The 20,886-nt window shown below is 43.6% G+C and overlaps 1 protein-coding gene across 5 annotated transcripts in view; it reads left to right on the top strand.

Moving 5' to 3' along the window:
- Positions 1 to 20,886, top strand: part of itpr1b (inositol 1,4,5-trisphosphate receptor, type 1b) — a 556,093-nt gene that overhangs the window by 253,511 nt on the left and 281,696 nt on the right. For all 5 annotated transcript variants that reach the window (XR_010976943.1, XM_068051457.1, XM_068051458.1 and 2 more), the window contains 4 exons: positions 12,064 to 12,246; positions 12,979 to 13,068; positions 13,159 to 13,296; positions 16,871 to 16,996. Coding sequence is in view for 4 of the 5 variants with exons in the window: in XM_068051457.1 (XP_067907558.1) it covers positions 12,064 to 12,246; positions 12,979 to 13,068; positions 13,159 to 13,296; positions 16,871 to 16,996 (537 nt within the window). In the remaining variant the exon portion in view is untranslated. The remainder of the gene's footprint in view (positions 1 to 12,063; positions 12,247 to 12,978; positions 13,069 to 13,158; positions 13,297 to 16,870; positions 16,997 to 20,886) is intronic.

Here is a 20,886-nt window from a genome sequence, read left to right on the forward strand (position 1 = left end):
AGGAGGGACAGTTTGCATGTAAGCTGTATGGTGGATTCACTGCACTTTGGGATTCAGAGCGGTGGCATTTCTAATGGATGGAAATGATGAACGTAATTAAATCAATTAAATACCATGATGAAGCTCATAACTTCATTTTTCCAACTCATTATCGGGACAAATTTCCAATTCCATGTGTTAATGGTCTAATGTCTCTCTGCTTAACAAATAAACATGTTGTCTTTGGAAAGACCCATTATCAACAGACCACATTTTCTAGCTCTAAGACATTCCAGTGCTCCAAATATCTTGAGTAATAAGTACTGAAGCGGACTATTTTAAAAGTTGCACATTTCTTTCCATGAGTTGCTTCCTAATGTTCTATCTACCAGACTTGCTGTTCATGCTGCTTTTTGCATTTGTCTACCAAGGTAAGATTTGCAACTGCATTAGCGATAAACTACCCCTGGTTGGTTTGTGTTGCGCTCTGTGTTTAAACAAGCGCAGGCAACCCCCGGCCTGCCAACATTTTGGCCTTTTTGCATTGAAATTGGCAGAATAGAATGATAACATCTGTTGATAGCGGGTATTTAAAAATTAAGGATAAAAATATTTTTGGGTGGATTTCAATGTTGGGTTGTCTAAATCTCATCTGCTCAAGAAACTTGGGAGACAATTATCTTGTGCATCTAACTCACTTTTATGGGCATGAAGTGCTGAGAGAAGCATTGTGTCTGCAAACGGATAAACCATTTTGATTACTGGTGAGTTTTTAAAAAAATCTCTCATCAAGGTATTCTTCAGTTTTAGCCAGTTTGGTTTTGAAGAGAGCAGGACCAGGTTGAATAGGAATGTAGAAAACATTGAGTCAGTTGAGCTGGCTCCACCATTTAGTTAGATCGTGGCTGATCCTGAACTCCATTTACCATATCCCTTGGTATTACCTGTCGATCTACGTCTTGAAAGCTCCAGTTGTCCCAGCATCCACAACATTTTGGGGCAGAGAATTCCAGATTCCTACTACTATCTTTGTGTGGAAAAAGTGGTTCCTGATTTCCCTCTGAAATGATCTCGTTCTAGCTTGCCCCCTCTTTCTTCTTTTCCCCCACCTAGAGGAAATGGTTTAAGACCCAATGTGTCAGGGCCACTCAGATACTTGCAGCTCTTGTATTCAGTGTTCCTCTGTGCCCACAACAGCTTAAAATTTACACTTTTCACTGACCTTGTGCTGAGAAAAAAATATTCAGGATTATTATGTGATACTGCTTTTTTGGAGGCTTTGCAACTACTGAGAGGACTGAGCCAGTCTGGTGGAGGAGAGGGGATCGTCACTTTGCAGTACACATTAAAGCAAGCTTTCCCTGTGTATAAGAGTCACTGATATTGAGGGTCTTGGAATCTGTGCTAGCAGTCTGCACCACAAGATAGTTAGCAATCCATATCCAGAATCTCGGAAGTACAGAATTGTTACAGTGCAGAAGGAGACCATTCGGCCCATTATGTCTGCATGACCCTCTGAGCAATTCACCTAGTGCCAATCCCCTGCCTTCTCCCTGTAACCTTGCACATTCTTCCTTTTCGTACAAGAGTTTAATTCCCCTCTGAATGCTTCAATTGAACCTGCCTCCACCACACTGTCAGGCAATGCATTCCAGACCTTAACCAGTTGCTGCATGAAAAATGTTCCCTCAAGTCACTTTTGCTTCTTTTGCCAATTACTTTAAATCTGTGCCCTCTTGTTCTCGATCCTTTCATGAGTGGGAACAGTTTCTCTCTGTCTACTCTGTCCAGACCCCTCATGATTTTGAATACCTCTATCAAATCTCCTCTCAGCCTTCTCTTCTCCCATGAAAACAGTCCCAACATCTCCAATCTATTTTCATAACTGACGTTCCTAATCCCTGGAACCATTCTCGTGAATCTTTTCTGCACCCTCTCTAACTACTTCACATTCTTCCTAAAGTGCAGTGCCCAGAACTGGATGCAGTACTCCAACTGAGGCTGAACTAGTGTCTGATATAAGTTCAACATAACTTCCTTCCTGTTGTACTCTATGTTCCAATTAATAAAGCCCAGGGTACTGTATGCTTTATTAACCACTCTCTCAACCTGTCCTGCCACCTTCAATGACTGTTGCACATATACAACCAATACAGGTCCCTCTGTTCCTGCACCCGCTTTAGAATTGTATTCTTTATTCTATATTGTCTCTCCATGTTCTTCCTACCAAAATGTATCACTTCACATTTCTCCGCATTGAACTTCATCTGCCATCTGTCTGCCCATTCCACCAACTTGTCTATGTCCTTTTGAAGTTCTGCACTATCTTCGTCACAGTTCACAATGCTTCCAAGTTTTGTATCATCTGCAAACTTTCAAATTGTGTCCCATACATCAAGATCTAGGTCATTAATACATATATCAGGATAAGCAAGGGTCCCAAAACTGACCCCTGGGGAACTCCACTACAAACCTTCCTCCAGTCCAAAAAACATCCATTGACCATTACTCTTTGTTTTCTGTCACTCAGCCAATTCTGTATCCATGTTGCTCCTGTCCCGTTTATACCATGAGCCATAGGTTTGCTCATGTGTGTTGTGCGACACTGTATGAAACGCCTTTTGGAAGTCCATGTCCACCACATTAACAGCATTGTCCTCATCAGCCCTCTCTGTTATCTCTTCAAAAAACTCCAGCAAGTTAGTTAAACATGATTTTTCCTTAAGAAGTCCATGCTGGCTTTCTTTAATTAACCCACATTTGTCGATGTGACAATTAATTTTGTCCTGAATTATTCTTTCTCGACATTTCCCCACCTTTGAAGTTAAACTGACTGGCCTGTAGGTGCTTGGCTTATCTTTACACCATTTTATGAACAAGGGTGTAATGTTTGCAGTTCTCCTGTCCTCTGGCACCGCCCCTGAGTCTAAGGAAGACTGAAAAGTTATGGCCAGTGCCTCTGCAATTTCCACTCCTACTTCCCTCAGTATCCTTGGATGCATCTCATCCAGCCCTGGTGCCTTATCCACTTGAACTACAGACACCTCCTCCTTATCAATTTTAAACCCTTCCAGTGTCTGAATTACTTCCTCTTTCACCATTGCCTGGGTTGCATCTTCTTCCTTGGTAAAGACTGGTGCAAAGTATTCACTTAATACCTCAGCTATGCCCTCTGCTTCCATGTGCAAATCCCCTTTTTGGTCCCTAATCTGCCCCAATCCTCCTTTTACCACCCTTTTTCTATTCATATGTCTATAGAAAACTTTGGGATTTCCTTTTTTGTTGACCTCCAGTCTCTTCATGCTCTCTCTTTGCTTCTCTTATTTGCTTTATCATTTCCCCTCTGAACCTTCTATATTCAGCCTGGTTCTCAATAGTATTCTCTACCTGGCATCTGTCATAGCACACATTTTTTTCTTTATCTTAATCTCTATCTTTTTTGTCATCCAGGGAGATCTGGATTTTTTTACCCTAACTTTCCCCTTCGAGGGAATATATCTTGACTGTGCCCAAACTCTCTCTTTGAAGGCAGCCCATTGTTCAACTACTGTTTTTCCTGCCAACCTTGGACTCCAATTTATTCATCCCAGATCCATTCTTAGCCCATTGAAGTTGGCTTTCCCGCAGTTAACTATTCTTACTCTGGTTTGTTCTTTGTCCTTTTTCCATAATCAGTGTAAACCTTATGATACAATGATCACTGTTCCCTAAATATTCTCCTATTGATATTTGATCCACTTGGCCCACTTCATTCTCAAGAACCAGGTCCAGCAGTACCTCCCCTCCCTTTGGACTAGGAACATACTGCTGTAGAAAATTTTCCTGTACACACACTAGGAATTCTTGTCCCTCTTTGCCCTTTACACTACTACTAACCCAGTCTATGTTTGGATAATTAATGTCCCCCATTATAACTACCCTATAGTTTTTGCACATCTCTGTAATTTCCTTGCAAATTTGTTTCTCCATGTCCTTCCCACTAGCTGGAGGCCTATAGACAACACTGAGCAATGTAACCACACCTTTTTTGTTCCTTCGCTCTAGCCAAAAAAATTCTGTCCTCGACCCCTCTGGGACATCTTTTTTCTCCAGCACTGCAATGCTCTCTTTAATCAATACTACCGCCCCTTCCCCTTTTTTCCCTTTCCTATCTTTCCTGACCACCTTGTTTGCAGGAATATTTAATACCCAGCCTTGCCCTTCTTTGAACCAGTTTTGGGGGCAGGCGATGAGTGAGGAGATCACTAGAGAAGCCATCACTGAGGTTTTGAAAGTGTAAATGGAGGTTTTGGCTGCAGAGTGAATGGGTAAGGACACTGAGGAAACTGCAGAGACATGGGCTGAATTTTATTTGGGTACGGCGGCGCCCTTTAAACTCAGCGGGGTGCCTGCACTTAGCAGTCGCAGCAGAGCCTCCGCGATATTACACGCTCATTAGCATCACGGCGCTGAGCCACCTAGTCGCCTTCCCCATATTACGTGGAGAGAGACGGGACATTCGGCACAGTGAGAGAGTTTTTGACAGTTGTGCAGCAGGTGCTGGGGCCCTATTTAAAGTTCCCCAGCACCTGCTTCCTGACAGCTGTCAAAGGATACTAACTGCTGAAGAGTGGGGCTGCTGTCAATCTGGCAGCAAAGCAGAAAGTGCTGCAGAAACCCAACAGATCAGGCAGCATTTGTGGAGAGAGAAGCAGAGTTAACTTGACAAAGTTCACAGACCTGAAAGTTAACTCTGTTTCTCTGTCCACAGATGGTGCCTGACCTGCTGAGTAACTCCAGCACTTTCTGCTTTGCTGCCACAAACTTACCTTGCTGTGTCCCAGTGTCCTGTGAAGTTGCGATCCTCCACTTCCACTCAAGTGTAACATTCCTTCTTGTAGGTGTGCTGCACCTGGGTGAATAATAATTTTGCACATTCAGGATGTGAGACTTAAATACACCATAAAAGGTATTCGAGGTTTACAGAGAACACACTGACACAAATGGGAATGCAAGGGTGTCACATCAATGTAAATACGTCTTCACCTTTTCTCTGTGTGAATGATGTAGTGCCAATGTTACATCCCTTTGCACTGTTGGCCCTTCAGGAGTGCCAACATATGCAATAACATCATAGCCATGCCACCATTACACATGAGCATCTCCACGGATGCAGTGACATGGACATTGGCTCAGTCAGCTGCTGCCTCTAATGGTTTACACAGGGATGCTGTAGATGTGGACTGGTGCATAGCAGGTGAGCGAGGGTGATGTGTGGCTTGCAGAGCTCATGTCAGTTCCTCTGGAGCAGACAGTCTTTGTCTGATAAGCCACTTCCTTACATCCCCAGCTCACTGCCAGCCCTGCGTGCCGAGCCTGGGTGCCATCTGCCCTCCCATGCATCTTTCATGTTGTAGGTACTCAGCAACCTCATAGTCCAAGAAGGAATCATGTTAACGTCTCTCCTCATTGTGTCAGGCCTGGCCTTTATTGGGTGCGTAGTTGTGCAGTGCAGCAGAGAAAGGAACTGTCCCTTTCGGCCTGTAGTACAGGGCATCACCCTATCCATCCAGGCATTGGAAGCACTCTTTCAGCATGCCGATCTCCTGCTCAATGGTAGCTCTTGTAGCTCAGTCGTTGGAGTTGTATCTCTCCTCTTCAGCAGTGGTGAGGTCTTTCACTGGAGTCGGGAGCTGTGTCTGCAAGGGACATCCCTTATCTCCAAGAAACCACCCCTCCATCTGAGCCAGTTCAGTGAACAGGGGTGGCAGCTGGGACTGGCGCAGGTCCCATGTGTCATGACAGCTGCCTGAGAAACAGTCACAGATTTGCATGAAGCATCTGCGTTGATCACATACCAGTTTCACCTAAATTGAGAGGATTCCTTTAATGGTGACATCTGCAGGTGCTAGCCTGGCGGGAGGCCTGATGGCCACAAGAGTGCAGTCTATGAACATTACAACCTATGGTTCTCTGGCAATGGTGCCGAAACCAGTGGCCCTCTGCCTGGCTGTGAGAGTCCATCCTGAAGCGGTTATCCTCACTGGCCCTCCGGTGCAGGGCATTGGTGACCTCCCTGATGCAGCGGTGCACTGCTAACTGTGTGACCCCACAAAGGTCTTTGGACCCCTGAAAAGCTGCATAGGCGTCAAGCTTGAGAACCGCTGCCAGTATGAGGACCAAAGGCATAGGATGTTCACTTAAGCCCATGGGCCGCAGGTCATCTTTGAGCCACCACCCTCTCTACATGCGCAATCACCTCTGACAGTAATACTCTGACATCCGATGGCATGTCATGTGGGGCCTGTAGATGCAAGGCAGTCGTAATGGCAAGCTTCCCTTGGGGACTGCTGCTGACGACCGAGGGCCTCTACGTGGATCACACCTGCCTGTTGATATTACCTCTGGCGCATACTGATTCTCAGGAGCAGAGGATCACGCAGTGTCGGATGAGCCATACCTATTTCCATGTGAGAAATAAAGTTGAACCCTGCATGTATTCGAAGATTCCTAACAGGGCAGGGATTGGTGTTGATGGTGCTTTCATGGATCAACACTGTGGCATGCTATGGCATTGCCTATCTTGGCCAACACTGAATGGCACAGATTGACCACATCAAGATCCTACCAGTTGAATCGATAGCCCCCATCATCCATATAACCTTAATACTCCTACCCTTTCTGGTACCCTCCCCACACACAGGGTGCCTAGAGTGCCATTGCTCCTTAACAAACACGAATAAACACAGAGCGTGCACTGTTTACGGAGAGATGGTGTACAGTACCTCCCTTCATGCCAGCAGAGCTTTCCCTCCAGTAATCCCAGACCCCCTCCCTCCTCCCTTCCAGTATGCAGAGTGAGACCCCTGAATAACAGAACTTACCTTTGCTGGCAACAACTTCTGCCTCTGAGGACCTGCCGGCTTTTCAAATTGTGAACAGGTTGGCACGTGATGGTCACCGTTCAGCGAAAAATCCGGAGCGGCGGACTGCAACCTGCGGCATCGAGTGGCCGGTAAAATTCAGCCCATAGTGATTGTTGTGGGAGAGATAAGAATGATGGGACTGGTGCCATGAAATAGAATGCGTTTGGCCATAGCAGTGAAGGCAGCAGAAAGGCTGAGTAATTGTCACACATTTGTTAATCAGAATAATCTTGGTGTTATATTCAAAAAAGCCAGTTGGCAAAGTATAGAACTGTAGCCAATCTTTATTCAGTCTAGCATTTATTTACAAAGTAAAACATTACAGCATACACCTTCTAACTCAGCTACAGCCCAGTTTCAGTGAGTGTCTCTCTATGTCTGGTCAAGTGAAACTCCAGTTAATACCCTCCACCTGCATGTAATTAAACACAATTGATATACGATTAACACTTGGCATTGTGAGCTAGTTCGGAACTGAATTGTCGGTGCCCAGCCAGTGAAAGATGGCAACAATGTCTTGGTGAAGGGACATTGGAGAAAAAGGATGGAGTAGAAATAGAATTGTAGTTTTCAGGGTAAGATGAATTGAGAGGGGTGATAATGTCAGCAAACGTGAGTCCAGAAATGAAATGGTGTGAGGAAATGTCAAGGGGACACATGGTGAGCTTTGTGGAGGAGATAAATCTGTCGAAGGTTTTGGGGGAAATGGAGGAGAGCCTGCAGCGTGTAAGACATGGAGCTGGATTCTGAGTATCTTTCAGAGGTGTGGAGGTTGGGGAAGAGTAGGTGAATTCAGGCGCTTCTGACATCAGTAGTATTGGAGGTGAGAATGGAAGATGTGGAAGAAGGTAGGAGGAGACATTTTGCAGTGGTGAACAGGATTGTTGCGTTCATGTTCTCCAGGATGATCCTGGAATAACATGATTTGAACTTAATGGAAGCAGATGTAAGGCTTGAGGTCCTGTGGTTGGCAGGCAGACCACTCATAGAGTGTACGCGCTCGGCCATTGGCTCAGGGAGTTGAGACCACACACGTGACTGTTGTCCAGAGGAATGGTGAGGCGGGTAACCTTTCAAGATTTTCTGGGATACAAAACAGTTGTGGAGCAAATAGATAGAAATATTACATGGGTGCAGGTTATGATCCAGAGGACAGAATTGTGGATGTTAGGGACGGCACTGGATAATGAACTTGGCAAGTAGCTATTATCTATGGGCAGAAAATAAAGGCTAAAGAAGGCAGTGTGTTGAATATCCCTTGTGATTTCCAGGATTGGTTTTGATTGCCTGCGGGGGTGTTTGGGGGGGGGTGTCATAGATGAATTTTCCAGAGTATCTTGTCCCTTATTGGTCTTGGATATTTCTGTTTATTTGGCCATATCCAGGAAATTACAGTGGGCTGATGTGGAAGGTTCATAGGTATTAGCAAGTATCTAGTTATGATAATCCAACTATTATGAGTGTGGGCCAGGCTAAATGGATCAGTTGGTGGTTTTGTGCCTGTCATTTTCAATTGATTGGAGAAGGGAGGCGATGAAGCTGTCAGAAATTGCCCGTCAATCTGGAAGCTGTACTTGAACTCGGTCCCGACTGCTCGTGACAGTCATCTCATTCTGAGCTCAGGCAATTTCAACCTGGTTGCTGGTGGTGTAAGATCACAGTGCAAAAAGTCCCTAATTTAGCAATGAGAATTAGTATCCGTTTTCAAGCCACAGAATTGTGCAGTGTGGGAACTGAAAGATTCACATTACACTGGGATGCTCTTCTGACAGATCATAACCCAGTTCTACCACGTGCAGTGAAACTGTAACATTGCTGTTCATAAATACAATGACAGCGTCAAGAAATTCTTCAATCACTTACAGCAGATTATATACATCTGTTTGTGGTGTACCTGACCTGCTAGTGCTTGATGCTGATAAATACTAAAAATAGGGAAGTTCTCTATTTCCCACGCACAGACTCTTGCCTTTTAAGTTCAGAAATCCACTTTACATTTTTAAGAATATAAAATAACTCTTCTGGATTAAAGAATTGCTGAAAACTGGCAGATATAATAGGCGAAGTCACCTTGCTGAAGCTGTACTTGTCACAAAGTTTCAGATCTGCCTGAGATGTTCCCTTGCTGACAGTGTTGCCGTTCACTCCAGTAAGTGGTCCGAGTGTCCTGCATTCAGAACTATTGCCCATACTGCCTGATGTCTAGTTATGTGTTTGGATAACTGGGGAGTTTAACGAGAGGACCCCATCTTCCCCCCCCCCCCCCCACCCAATGTAACTTGAACCAAATGTGGGGCCGGATCCTGTTGAGGTGGGGGGGCTTGTGGCATGCCCCATCAGTTAGACATTTTCCTGAACTTTATTTTTGAACCGTAACTTGCTGCAGGAGCGAGTTGGTAATGGTGTGATGAGAGAAGCAGGACATGTGGGGCCTTAGCGAATGGTGGGACCAACAGTGTATCTCCTTAACCAATGAGACTTGAGGAATGACTGAGGAAGAATTAGAGTCAAATCAGGTACAGAAAGAGAAATAGAGAGGGAAAGAAAGATAGGATTAAAAGAAAAAGGGAAAAAGGAAAAGTAAGAAAAACATTGTAAAATTTAAAGAAATTGACTTTTTAAAAATCTTAACAATTTACTAAATGTAGGAATGAGATGGAATGCTTTAAATTGTTCCCATTCTGTGCCTCAGAGGTTGATTAGCATCAAGTTAACAATTATCAAAACATTAAAAAGGTACTTATGCTCTTAATTACAAGACATAACTTTCTTTGCCGCATTTAATGAGCAATTAACGTACACACCCAGTGAGTTCTTAAAAATAACGGGGAGGTTAAGGGTGACCTCGGGGCATCCAACCGCTTCTCCATTCAGGGATTCATTCATAGTCTGATTGGCCAACCTGACTAGCCTATGACAAGAATATATTCTTAGCATCACTTGAATAGAAACATTGCCAACTCAATAGGTGTGAACCTGTACTGTAATCTGTAAACTAACTTTCACTGTCTAAAGTACTGTTGTTCAGACTGTTCATCTGATTCCTAATTGGCAGTTTTTAGATTTGCTGTTCTATGAATTTAACCTCTTGAGAGCAGGATTTAACTTATTAGTATTTTTAACATAATTCAGGCAAACTCCTCCACGATGGAGATAGCAGCCACCCTGATCCCACCAACTAGTTGGTGCTATTTGAGGGTCTGGTAAATTAAATTACTCATTATTACAACCATTGATTCTTTCTTATCAAGAAAATGAAATATTAGTTTTGTGGGCATGGTGATTTTTTTTCGAAATGAGCAAAGCATGTGGTGGTCACAAAGACATAAGTCAGAAATCATAAAATGTGAAAGCCTCCTTCCTGTCGTTAAGGAGATTACATTCTCATTTCAAGTATTTAACTTTTGACTCACTAATCTCTAAATTAATTTATTTTCTCCACTCCTCATACACAATGATCCAACGTGACCAGCTTCTGTCAGTATCCGCAGCCACTAGAACATGTGCCATTGTGGTCCATGGTGGGCTACACTGTATTTTCTCACGGTATCGCTCACAAGGAAGGTTAATCAGATTGGAACTTGTTTGTGAGGAATTCTATCCTGGTGTGCCTTGTAATTCCCCTGCTAATGATTCCAAATTTACATCTGGTTTGTCCCACTCAAGATTCTGTAAGCTGTACATTGCAGTTTTTCTTGGGAGTAAGAGGAATTCATCAGTTGCTAAATACGATTTGGGCTCTCCCGAAAGATGGGGCACATCCTTAGCTACAGAAGGCCTTTGTTATGACCGAGGCAGGAGGAGTGCGATGTTTATTCTGGTCCCTCCTCTCCACGTGTTACAACATATATTTAAATTTTACCACTTATTGACACGGTCAATCATATACTCTATTTTTCCTAGAATAAAACACCAACCAGGTTTCTTTAATAAACAATAAAATTATCGGTTTATTATAAAACAAGTCTTAACCAGCAATGAAGTAAAGCATAAACACACAGATTGAAATATTAAAGTTCCCTTTTTACCTTCGCCCCTCACTTTCACACATACACATGCGCATATGCACGTGCGTACCCGCACACACGCACAAACACATACATACCGGTTAACAGGAAAAATAAAAGGGATTTTAGTTACAAGCTTTGTTACAGACCAAAAAAAACCACTTGGGCTGAATACTTTCTTATTCTTGAAGAAACAGCAGATGAGCTATGTTGTCTTCCAAAACTGGCTTACAGTCTGGCCTCTGAGTACACGTATTGGTCACTGAGATCTTTTAGAACAGTTCTTTTAAGGCAGCGTTGAGAATTAATTTAGCAGGATTTTCTTCAAAGACAGGAGAGGAGATGAGTTGCAACAGTGGACTTATCAGGGTCTTTTAGCGAGGTGCTGGGAAAGCTGAACTGAGTTGTGGTCTTCTCTGCTTCCTTGGGAATTCTCTTTCCTTGGAAGTTCTCTTCTCTCCTTGGAAATTCTCTCCCTTTTTATTTCTTCTCTTCTCCTTGGAAGTTCTAATCTCCAACTCCAAACAATTCAAAGTGAAACTGGAAACAAAGTTAACCTTCTGACCTGTCACTTCTTTGCACACATGTTCCTCAGTTATCAGGGTCTTTGTTCTATTTTTAACTTGAGTCATGTGGCAACCAGTAAATGATGTTGTCAAACAGATCCTTTCACTGTTCTCTTGATGACCCTCCTGAAAAAAGAATGGTTTAACATTTCTTCAGTTTGACTATGAATTCCACAAAAAATATATTTAGCAAAAACAGAAGCACTTTCATAACACCCTATAATCTTCAGGGTATCGTCGATGTGGCAAAACTGGTGCTCCCTTCTTGTTCATTCTTCACTTAACCAGGTAACACAGAATCCCAAAGTCCAGATAGTAGGCCCTGCTCTTTTCTTTTCCCCTATCTGTTTCATCAGGAGGTGTAAGATATTCTTTTACAGAAGGAGTTCTCACCTCAGACTGTAGTCTACAACACTTCCCTTCTCCCCCTTCTTGTATTCGTTCTGGAGTTCACAATCTAAAGTGAAAGAGCAGCAGCAGGTATTAATGATTTATGTGTTGAAATGCCTGGTCTGCACGGCCTGCAGATACATAAGGCGTGCAGAACTGATCGTTTTGGAAGAGTTTTCTGGTTTTCATTATTGGATCTCTTGTTATGTTCCTCAGGTCCAGCTACTTGTTACAAGCCAGGACGTGGAAAACTACAAACAAATCAAAGCCGACCTGGACCAATTGAGGTTATTGGTGGAAAAGTCAGAACTGTGGGTTTACAAGGGCCACGCCCATGATGAGTCGATGGAAGCAGGGGAGAATTCAGCAGGTGGAAGTGAATTGAAGAAGAAGAAAGAGGTATAATGTAGTGTATATTATGTATAATGTATATTAGCGGTAACTAACGGCCACAGGCACCCAGTTGGCAGACTTCCCAGCATTAACAGGGCCTCGTTCCAGCTAGTTTTTTTTGTGCAGCCCATGGGAGAGGCTGGTGAATGTGAGTGTGGCCATAAATGTGGGTAGGAGAATTTATAATGGAGGGAGAGGTTGAGAGAGGACAGGAGGGCAGTGAATTCGGGAGAGAGGGCAAGGTTGCTTCTTGCACTGTTTGAATATCTTGACAGGTTCGTCCTTTTGTAGCATCAATAACATCGAAATGCTGCAAAGTATTAAAAAAGTACTTGGAGAAAAGGATAAATTAGAGTTAAAGAAGGATCATTCTGCTCCATTTATTAATCTCTGATTTAATCCCAGTTTTAACCACTATGCTGGGAGTTTACCTGTAAATGTCCAAGGTGTTTCATTTTTACCATTTATTAATGTAGACCATCAGGAATGGGTTTTCTCCATATCAGACCTGAATTCATGCACTTAACATTGGTGCATTTTGAATTGGTGGGAGAACCGAATATGTTTCAGTATATTTTTAGAAGACTGAACCAGTCAGTAGCCACTAGTAAGATCTTTAAAAACTTAGTGAGCTATTCAACATAAATGTTTAAAAACTGTGGTATTCTTTAAATGAAGAGATGTCATATCATGCAAATGAACAAATGCGTGTGTGTGTGTGTTTATTTTCCCGCACAGGGTGATTTTGCAAAAGGTCAGATCACCAGTTCTGATGTGGTGCCCACAATTGAAAGCACCAGCAGCAAGAATTATAGAGTCATAAAGGAGGTGAGGCCTTTGTATTGTGGTGAACACACAATTGTTGTCTGGGCTGCATAGTTGTTTCTTCAAAGACTGTCATTTGCATTTTGACTGCAGGTTTTGATCCGCCTCAGCAAGCTGTGTGTGCAAGAAAGTTCATCTGTGAGGAAAAGCCGCAAGCAGCAGCAGAGATTACTGAGGAATATGGGGGCTCACACTGTTGTCCTTGACCTTCTGCAGATTCCCTATGAAAAGGTACTGACTGGTCCAAATTGCCATGCAAGAACCATTGACTCCTAACTTGCATATTATTGTGGGCACACACTCTGGCAATTGCAATCCTTTATTGAGTACTTTAATCTTTCAAATTTTCTTTCAAGACCCAAAGCGAACCGACCTGCTCACCGGTTAGGACCCCGGCATGCAGCTTGCCTTTGCTGCATGCATCCTTAAACCGCTGTACAATGCATCCTCCTGCGAAGCAGCAGGAATTGTGTTGTGCCAGTCAATAACTGATCCTCTGCAAGACCTGATAACTATTGTTGGCATCAGGTTAAAAATGATTGTTGCATGCATTAAGTTGTGTGTTTTCACTATAAACTAAATAGACAATTTCGGAGGGGTCTTGACTTTGCGTGGCTGATGGCGAGTCAGCTGTCCATTTTATATATCTCCCAGTTTCTTCATTGCAAATTGGGAAAAAAAACTGAGGCAACATGAGGAAACATTATTTTACACAGTTAGTTGCTATGATCTGGAATGCACTGCTTGAATGTGTGGTGGAAGCAGATTCAATAGTCCCTTTCATAAGGGAATTGGATAAATACTGGAAAGGAAAAAGAATTACTGGGCTGTGGGGAAAGAGCAAGAGGGTAATGTGGCTGACTCTTAACTGCCTTCTGAAATGGCCCAGCAAGCCACTCAGTTGTATCAAACAGCAAAACTGCAGTAAGAGTAAAAGCAGCCAGACCATCTGGCATCAACCTCAACACCAAGCACAACAAAGGCACACGCAGCCCAGTCAACCCTGCAAAGTCCTACTCACTAACATCTGGGGACTTGTATCAAGATTGAGAGAATTGTCCCACTGACTAGTCAAGCAACAGCCTCCCATAGTCATCATCGCAGAATCTTACCTTTCAGCCAACGTCCCTGACTCCAGACAGTGCAATGCAGTTGGGAGGGATTGTCTCTATCTCATGAGGTTTCTTGGCATCAGGTCATACATAAGCAAGGAAACTTCCTGCTGATTAGCACCTACCACCCTCCATCAACAGATGAATTAGTGCTCTTCCATGGTGAACAGCACTGGAAAGCAGCATTGAGTGTAGAAAGGGTGCAGAATGTACTCTGGGTGCGGGACTTCAATGTTCATCACGAGTAGCTCAGCAGCACCACTACTGACCAAGCTGGCTGAGTCCCGAAGGACAAAGCTGCCAGACTGGGCCTGTCACAGATGCATTTCTCAATGTGTCTATTGGTAAGAGTGACCACCACACATTCCTTGTGAAGATGACACCCCATCTTTACACTGAGGACATGCTCCATTGTGCTGATTGGGAGATTCAGAAAGATCTCGCAGTATAAAACTAGGCATCCGTGAAATGTTGTGGGCCAGCAGCAGCAACAGAATTGTCTTCTACTACAATCTGTAACCTCGTGGTCTGGCATAGCCCTCGCTCTACTATCACCATCGAGGCATGGAATCAGGGTTTCCAACCTGTTAAAGCTACGAAACAGTACTACATGTATGCTGAACAGCAGAAGCAAGATGCTATAGACAGAGCTAAGTAATCCCAGAACCAATGGATCAGGTCAAAGCTCTGCAGTCTGCCACATACCATCATGAATGATGGTGGATGATTAAACAACTAACTGGAGGAAGAGGCTCCATGATGCTGAAGCCCAGCACATGAGTGCAAGAGACAAGGCTGAAGCACTTGCAAGAAGAAGTACCAAGTGGATGATACATCTTGGCCTCCTCTTTGAGGTACCCAGCATCACAGAAACCAGTCTTCAGCCAATTCATGTTATATCACAAAACTGCTGAGCACCTTGGATTCAACAAAGGCTACCCACCCTGACAATGTCCCAGTTGTAGTGCTGAAGACTTGTGCTCCAGAACTAGCCAAGCCCCTAGCCAAGATGTTCTAGTACAGCTATAACACAGCATCTATCCAACAATGTGAAAAATTTCCCAGGTATGTCCTGTCCACAAAAAACAGGACAAATCCAGTCCGGCCAATTACTGCCCCTTCAGTCTATTCTCGATCATCAGCAAAGTGGTATAGGTGTTGTCGACGCTGCTATCAAGTTGCACTTAAACAGCGATAACCCGCTCACTGTTGCTCAGTTTGGGTTCTGCCAGGGACACTCGGCTCCTGACCTCATTACAGCCTTGAACCAAAAATGTTAAAAAGAACTGAATTCCAGAAGTGAGGCGAGAGTGACTGCCCTTGATATCTATACAGTGTTTGACTGAGTGTGACATCAAGGAGTCCTAGTAAAGTTCAAGTTAAGGGAATCGGGGTGGGGAAACTCTCAGCTGACACGAGCCATACCTAACACAAAGAAGGATGGTTGTCTTTGTTGAAGGCCAATCATCTTAGCCTCAGGGCATTGCTGCAGTAGGTCCACAGGGTAGTTTCCTAGGCCCAACCATCTTCTGTTGCTTCACCAATAGCCTTCTCGCCATCATAAAGTCAGAAGTGGAGATGTTTGCTGATAATTACAGAGTGTCCCGTTCCATTCGAGACTCCTCAGATAATGAAGCAGTCCTTGCCCATGTTCTGCAAGACCTAGAAACATTCAGGCTTGGGCTAATAAGGGGCAAGCAATATTTGTGCCACACAAGTGCCATGCAATGACCATCTCCAACAAGAGAGAATCTAACCATCTCCTCTTGACATTCAGTGGCATTAGCATTCAATGGCATTAGCATCGCTGAGTCCCTCACCATCAACATCAAGGTCACCACAGACCAGAAACTTAATTGGGCCAACCATATAAATACTGTGGCTACAAGGGCCGGTCAGAGGCTGGGTATTCTACGGCAAATAACTCACCATCTGACTCCCAAAGCCTGTCCACCATCTATAAGCTACACGTCAGGAGTGCGATGGAATGCTCTCCACTTATCTGGATGAGTGCAGCTCCAACAACACTTAAGAAACTTGACACCATCTGGGACAAAGCAGCCCGCTTGATTGGCATCCCATCCACCACCTTAGACATTTACTTGCCCCACTAGAGGCGCACAATGACAGCAGTGTGTACCCTCTACAAGCAACTAGTCAAGGCTCCTTCGACAGCACCTTCCAAATCCATGACCTCTACCACCTAGAAGAACGAGGGCAGTCGGCAATGGGAGCACAGCCACCTGCAAGTTCGCTTTCAAGCCGTTCCTTTTCTATCATTTGGTCAAACTCCTGGAACTCCCTTCCTAACAGCACTGTGGGTGCCATAAAAGCTGCAATGGTTCAAAAAGGTGGCTCAACACCACTTTCTCAAGGGCAGTAGGAATGGTCAATAAATGCTGGCCTTACCAGCGATGCCCACATCCAATGAATGAATAATAAATAAAAGTGGGTCCAATTGAAGATCCAGCAAAGGCATGATGGACCAAATTCCATCCTCATGTGCTGTGTTATTATATGGAATATAAAATCGAGAGGGATGTAAAACAGGCTGCCGATTCGCTATTGCCCGTTTTACAGTCACACAGAGTAACAATCTAGTCGTTTGGCGTTGAGGGTTCTCAGCAAAGTGAAGCTATGTTGTTAGTTACTGATAGAAAGCAAAGTAATCATTTTACTGTTGTCCCCTTCAGGCTGAAGATATCCGAATGCAAGAGATCATGAAACTGGCACACAAGTTTCTGCAGAATTTCTGTGCTGGCAACCCACAGAACCAAGCTCTCCTTCATAAGCACATCAACCTTTTCCTTACTCCAGGGGTAAGAACATTTCTTGGAAACCCACAGGTTTCCGGTTGCTGCTGTTGATGTCAGTGTGCTAAAGGAGGGACTGTATTGTAATTGGCCTTTTTATTTCATGTGGTTCTGACAAGTCAGGTTGATGGCTTTTTGCACACCATGTTGTTTCATCATTGTCAGTGCTGCCTTAAAGCGAAAACTCCCAGGAAGGCCTCCCAAGGCCCAAAGGTCAAGGTTCAATCCTGGGCCTTTGCGAAAAGCAGCAACGGTTGAGCCAATACAGCTGGGTTTTGTGGCCCCTGGGTTAGGATGGGGTAAACTGGCTCTGTCTAGTCAATAATCAGTGATTGTCTGTTGTAAGGGCACAATAGCGAAAGCCAAGTGGGGATAAGATTAAGGATGGTGGTAAGCTCAGTCCAATAGTCTGTCAGCGCTCACGACTGAAGGAGTGTCAGTACTGCAGAATGGTGGACAAACAGGAGCCAGTGCATTTTGCAGAGATGGTAAAAAGTTGAACTGAAGGGTGAACAAATGTCCTTTGCCCAGCAGTGAATCTGTCACAGACTGTGCGTGATTCATGTTTAGGTTTTGTGTCAGTACAAGCTCAAGATATCACCATGTAAATTCCATCTTGGATCTCAGACTCATTTCTGGCAGAAGGCTCGCTCTTGCAAGCACTTATCTCTCTCTCGCGCCTCCGGCAGCCCCCCCCCCCCCCACTTTGCTCACTCCTGACCTCACCCTTTCTCTCGCCCCCCCTCCCCCTTCGACCCCTGCCCCTTGCAATCCTCCCTCTCTCCCCTCCCTCCCTCCTCTTGCCCCCCCCACCCCAGTTGGATCCTCTCACTCATGCGCCACCCTCACACTCTCACTTTTGACCTCCCCCTCCCATTATCGCAACCCCTCCCACTCTCAACGCATCATCGTCCCCCTCTCCCCTCTCTTCCTCTCCCCCGCACTCCCTCTCCCCCACCTCTCCCCTACCTCTCCCACACTCCACTTCTTCCCACCCCCCACTCTCTTTCTTGCACTCCGCTCCCCTCTCGCTCAAGCACCATCTTTTTTTTAGATTATGTGAGGATCCCAAGGTAGTTCCTGAGAGCAGAACACTCATCTGAGTGAGGGTGTGGGGATAAACTAATAAAGACAAATAAATAACTCATTTTTAAAAAAAAAACATTTTCATTCATTGGTGGACCAGTATCACCATTAGTGCAGTGTGCAACTTCCAGCAAGGAAGCTGTTCTGAACTGCTTTCTTAGCCTCGTAGACCATTTCTACCTGGGCAGATAAAACCATTAGATTTGAGCGTAGGTTGTTCTTTTTATTCTGCTTAACTGTGACATGAAAGCAAGAGAGAACCTACTGCAATCTTTATATGCAGAAATGTATTGTAACATTCTGAGAACGTTCCTGAAAAGGCAGTGGATAAAATTGAATATGATCTGTGAGGTGTCCCAGACTGTCTTCCTCTAGACTTTGCAGTTAGCACTTGTATTATGTTATCAAAATAATGAAGGGAACTTCGCACATTATATGGACCTCCGCCACTTAATTAACCATCTGTGTACTCACTTATCACAGGATTCTAGTTGCTGCATATCTAATGTCTTTTAGTTAGAGGATCACAATCAGCTGTCTCAGACATATTGCTCTATGTATTTTTCAATAACACTTGCCTTATTCATTAAGGCATGACATGCTTTTTGATTTGACTTCTAAAACGTCCATTAAACATGGATGACGAACTATTTCAAGTCTAGTGGTGAAATACTATCCAGTCGTTTGTTTAGATATGTGCTACGTATGTTTATTAGCTCAGGAGCTACTTTGCCGAATTTACTTAGTTTGTAGCATTAAAAATGAATTATATCCTCCTTCACGTTTAGTTCCAGTTTCTGAAGCAGGAGGCAAAGTCAGACAGGCCTTTGCATCAAAATCTACAAGTTTAAATAACAAATGCATATCAGTTCATTTTCAAGGCCTCCCAACAGGTGAATAGACTCTGGTCAACACTCACTCGCCACACTGGCAAGTTGCACTCGCTTCAGGCCATGTATGATGTGACGTTTAAGTGGCTCCTGGTGATACTGAGCAAACGTCAAGGCCTTGCAATAGCAACTCGACAAGGCTCTCTCGACAGCACCTTCCAATACCATAGTCTCTTGTACCTAGAAGAACAAGGATAGCAGACGCATGGGAATACCTGCAAGTTCCCCTCCAAGTCACAGACCATCCTGACTTGGAACTATATCGCCATTCCTTTACTGTTGCTGTGTCAAAATCCTGGAACTCCTTTCCTAACAGCAATGTGGGTGTATCTATACCACATGGATTGCAGCGGTTCCAGAAGGTGGTTCACCACCACCTTCTCGAGGGCCATTAGGGATGGGCAATAAATGCTGGCCTTGTCATTGACACTCACATCCCAAAAATGAACAAAAAAGAAGTTGGTCAATAGGTCAGCTGTTTGAATAAAACTATTCAGCAAAGTACTTTTCATTATTTTCCTTATGAAACCTGTCTTTTGTCTTGTGTTACGCCCGAGGTGGGAGGTGTGCACTGTTAATTCAGTCCCACTTCTCCAAAGGTCACAACATATAATACATTTTCCCATTTACCAGAACAGTCAATTAGGTACTTTGTCCCCAGAATAAACAACAAAATTATCCATTTGTTATAAACCATGTCTTAACCAATAATTAAGCAATTATATACGTGAATTGAAATATTAAAGCCCCTTATTTTTATCTTAGCCCTCACACACACACACTCACATACACAACCAGTTAACCAGGGGGGAAAAAAAGGATTTTTGTTTACAGTTGTTAAAAGAAATATTTGGAATAAAAAAAACAGACTGTAGAGAAGATATGGAAGGAAGTCCTTTGTTTTAGTGCAGTGTCCCAACTTGAATAGGTGGCTGTTACTAGGGCCCTTTCCAGGCGAGGTTGATGAACAGTCTTTTTGGGTAGGCATTCAAAGAAATTCAACCACAGAAGGTTTCACGTAGGTCTTCCATTAGGTGTGCAGCAACAAAGGTTTCAGCTCTCACACATTTGATGCAAAATTCTTTCAAAGATGCAAGGTTTCTACAAACATTTAGGATTTCTTCAAAATGCAGGAGGCAAAAGTACAACTTCATACAGGCTTTTGCTTTTCAAGAGCAGGGATTCTTTCAAGAGAGGTAACAGTTGTCTGGATTTTCTTCTGATTTCCTGGCAGGTCAATAAGCAAATTCCAACTGCCTCTTTTAGTCCAAAAACCAGCTGGCTTTTAACAGTTCAAAATGAAACCAACTTTTTCCAGGCAAGTCCTATGGTAATCATAAATCCTGTCTTGTCAATAAGCCCTTTTTTTTTACTTGAAATTATTTGTCTTCCAGTAAAAATTTGTTTACTGGTCAACCTTTTGTTCTTCCTTTCTTAAAAACCCACCCCCCCACAAAGTTCAGCAATCTCCAGATGGTTCAATGTCCATGAAATCCATTTCAGTTTTTTAAAAATCTAGATTCTCAAGTTTTAACAAAAAATGGAAACTTGGCATAGCATAGTGTGGTGTATTCTACTCAATCTGTGCTGATCAATTCCTTCTTCTGCAAGCCTGCCCTTTCCTTATTTTTATATGTATACTCAGACCCTTCCTGTACCGGGTTCTCTATTCCTGATGTTTTTTGATAGGTATGGTTGTTGCACATTACTAACTGAACTCTAGGTGGCCCCCGATGGAAGTAAGTTGTAGTTATCACCTTCCAAGGTAACTCTTGTGCTGCTTTTGTTAGTCTTTGATGGAATATTCCAGAGGGTGTGGAAATAAAAGCAGCTAGTTATTGCCATACCAGTTTGATTGTTTATTTGAACATTACCCTTTTGTTGAAATGATTGGTGTGAATATACCTGTGATTTACTAAT

This window comes from Heterodontus francisci, chromosome 19, assembly GCF_036365525.1.
Source record: "Heterodontus francisci isolate sHetFra1 chromosome 19, sHetFra1.hap1, whole genome shotgun sequence".
Lineage (NCBI taxonomy): Eukaryota > Metazoa > Chordata > Chondrichthyes > Heterodontiformes > Heterodontidae > Heterodontus > Heterodontus francisci.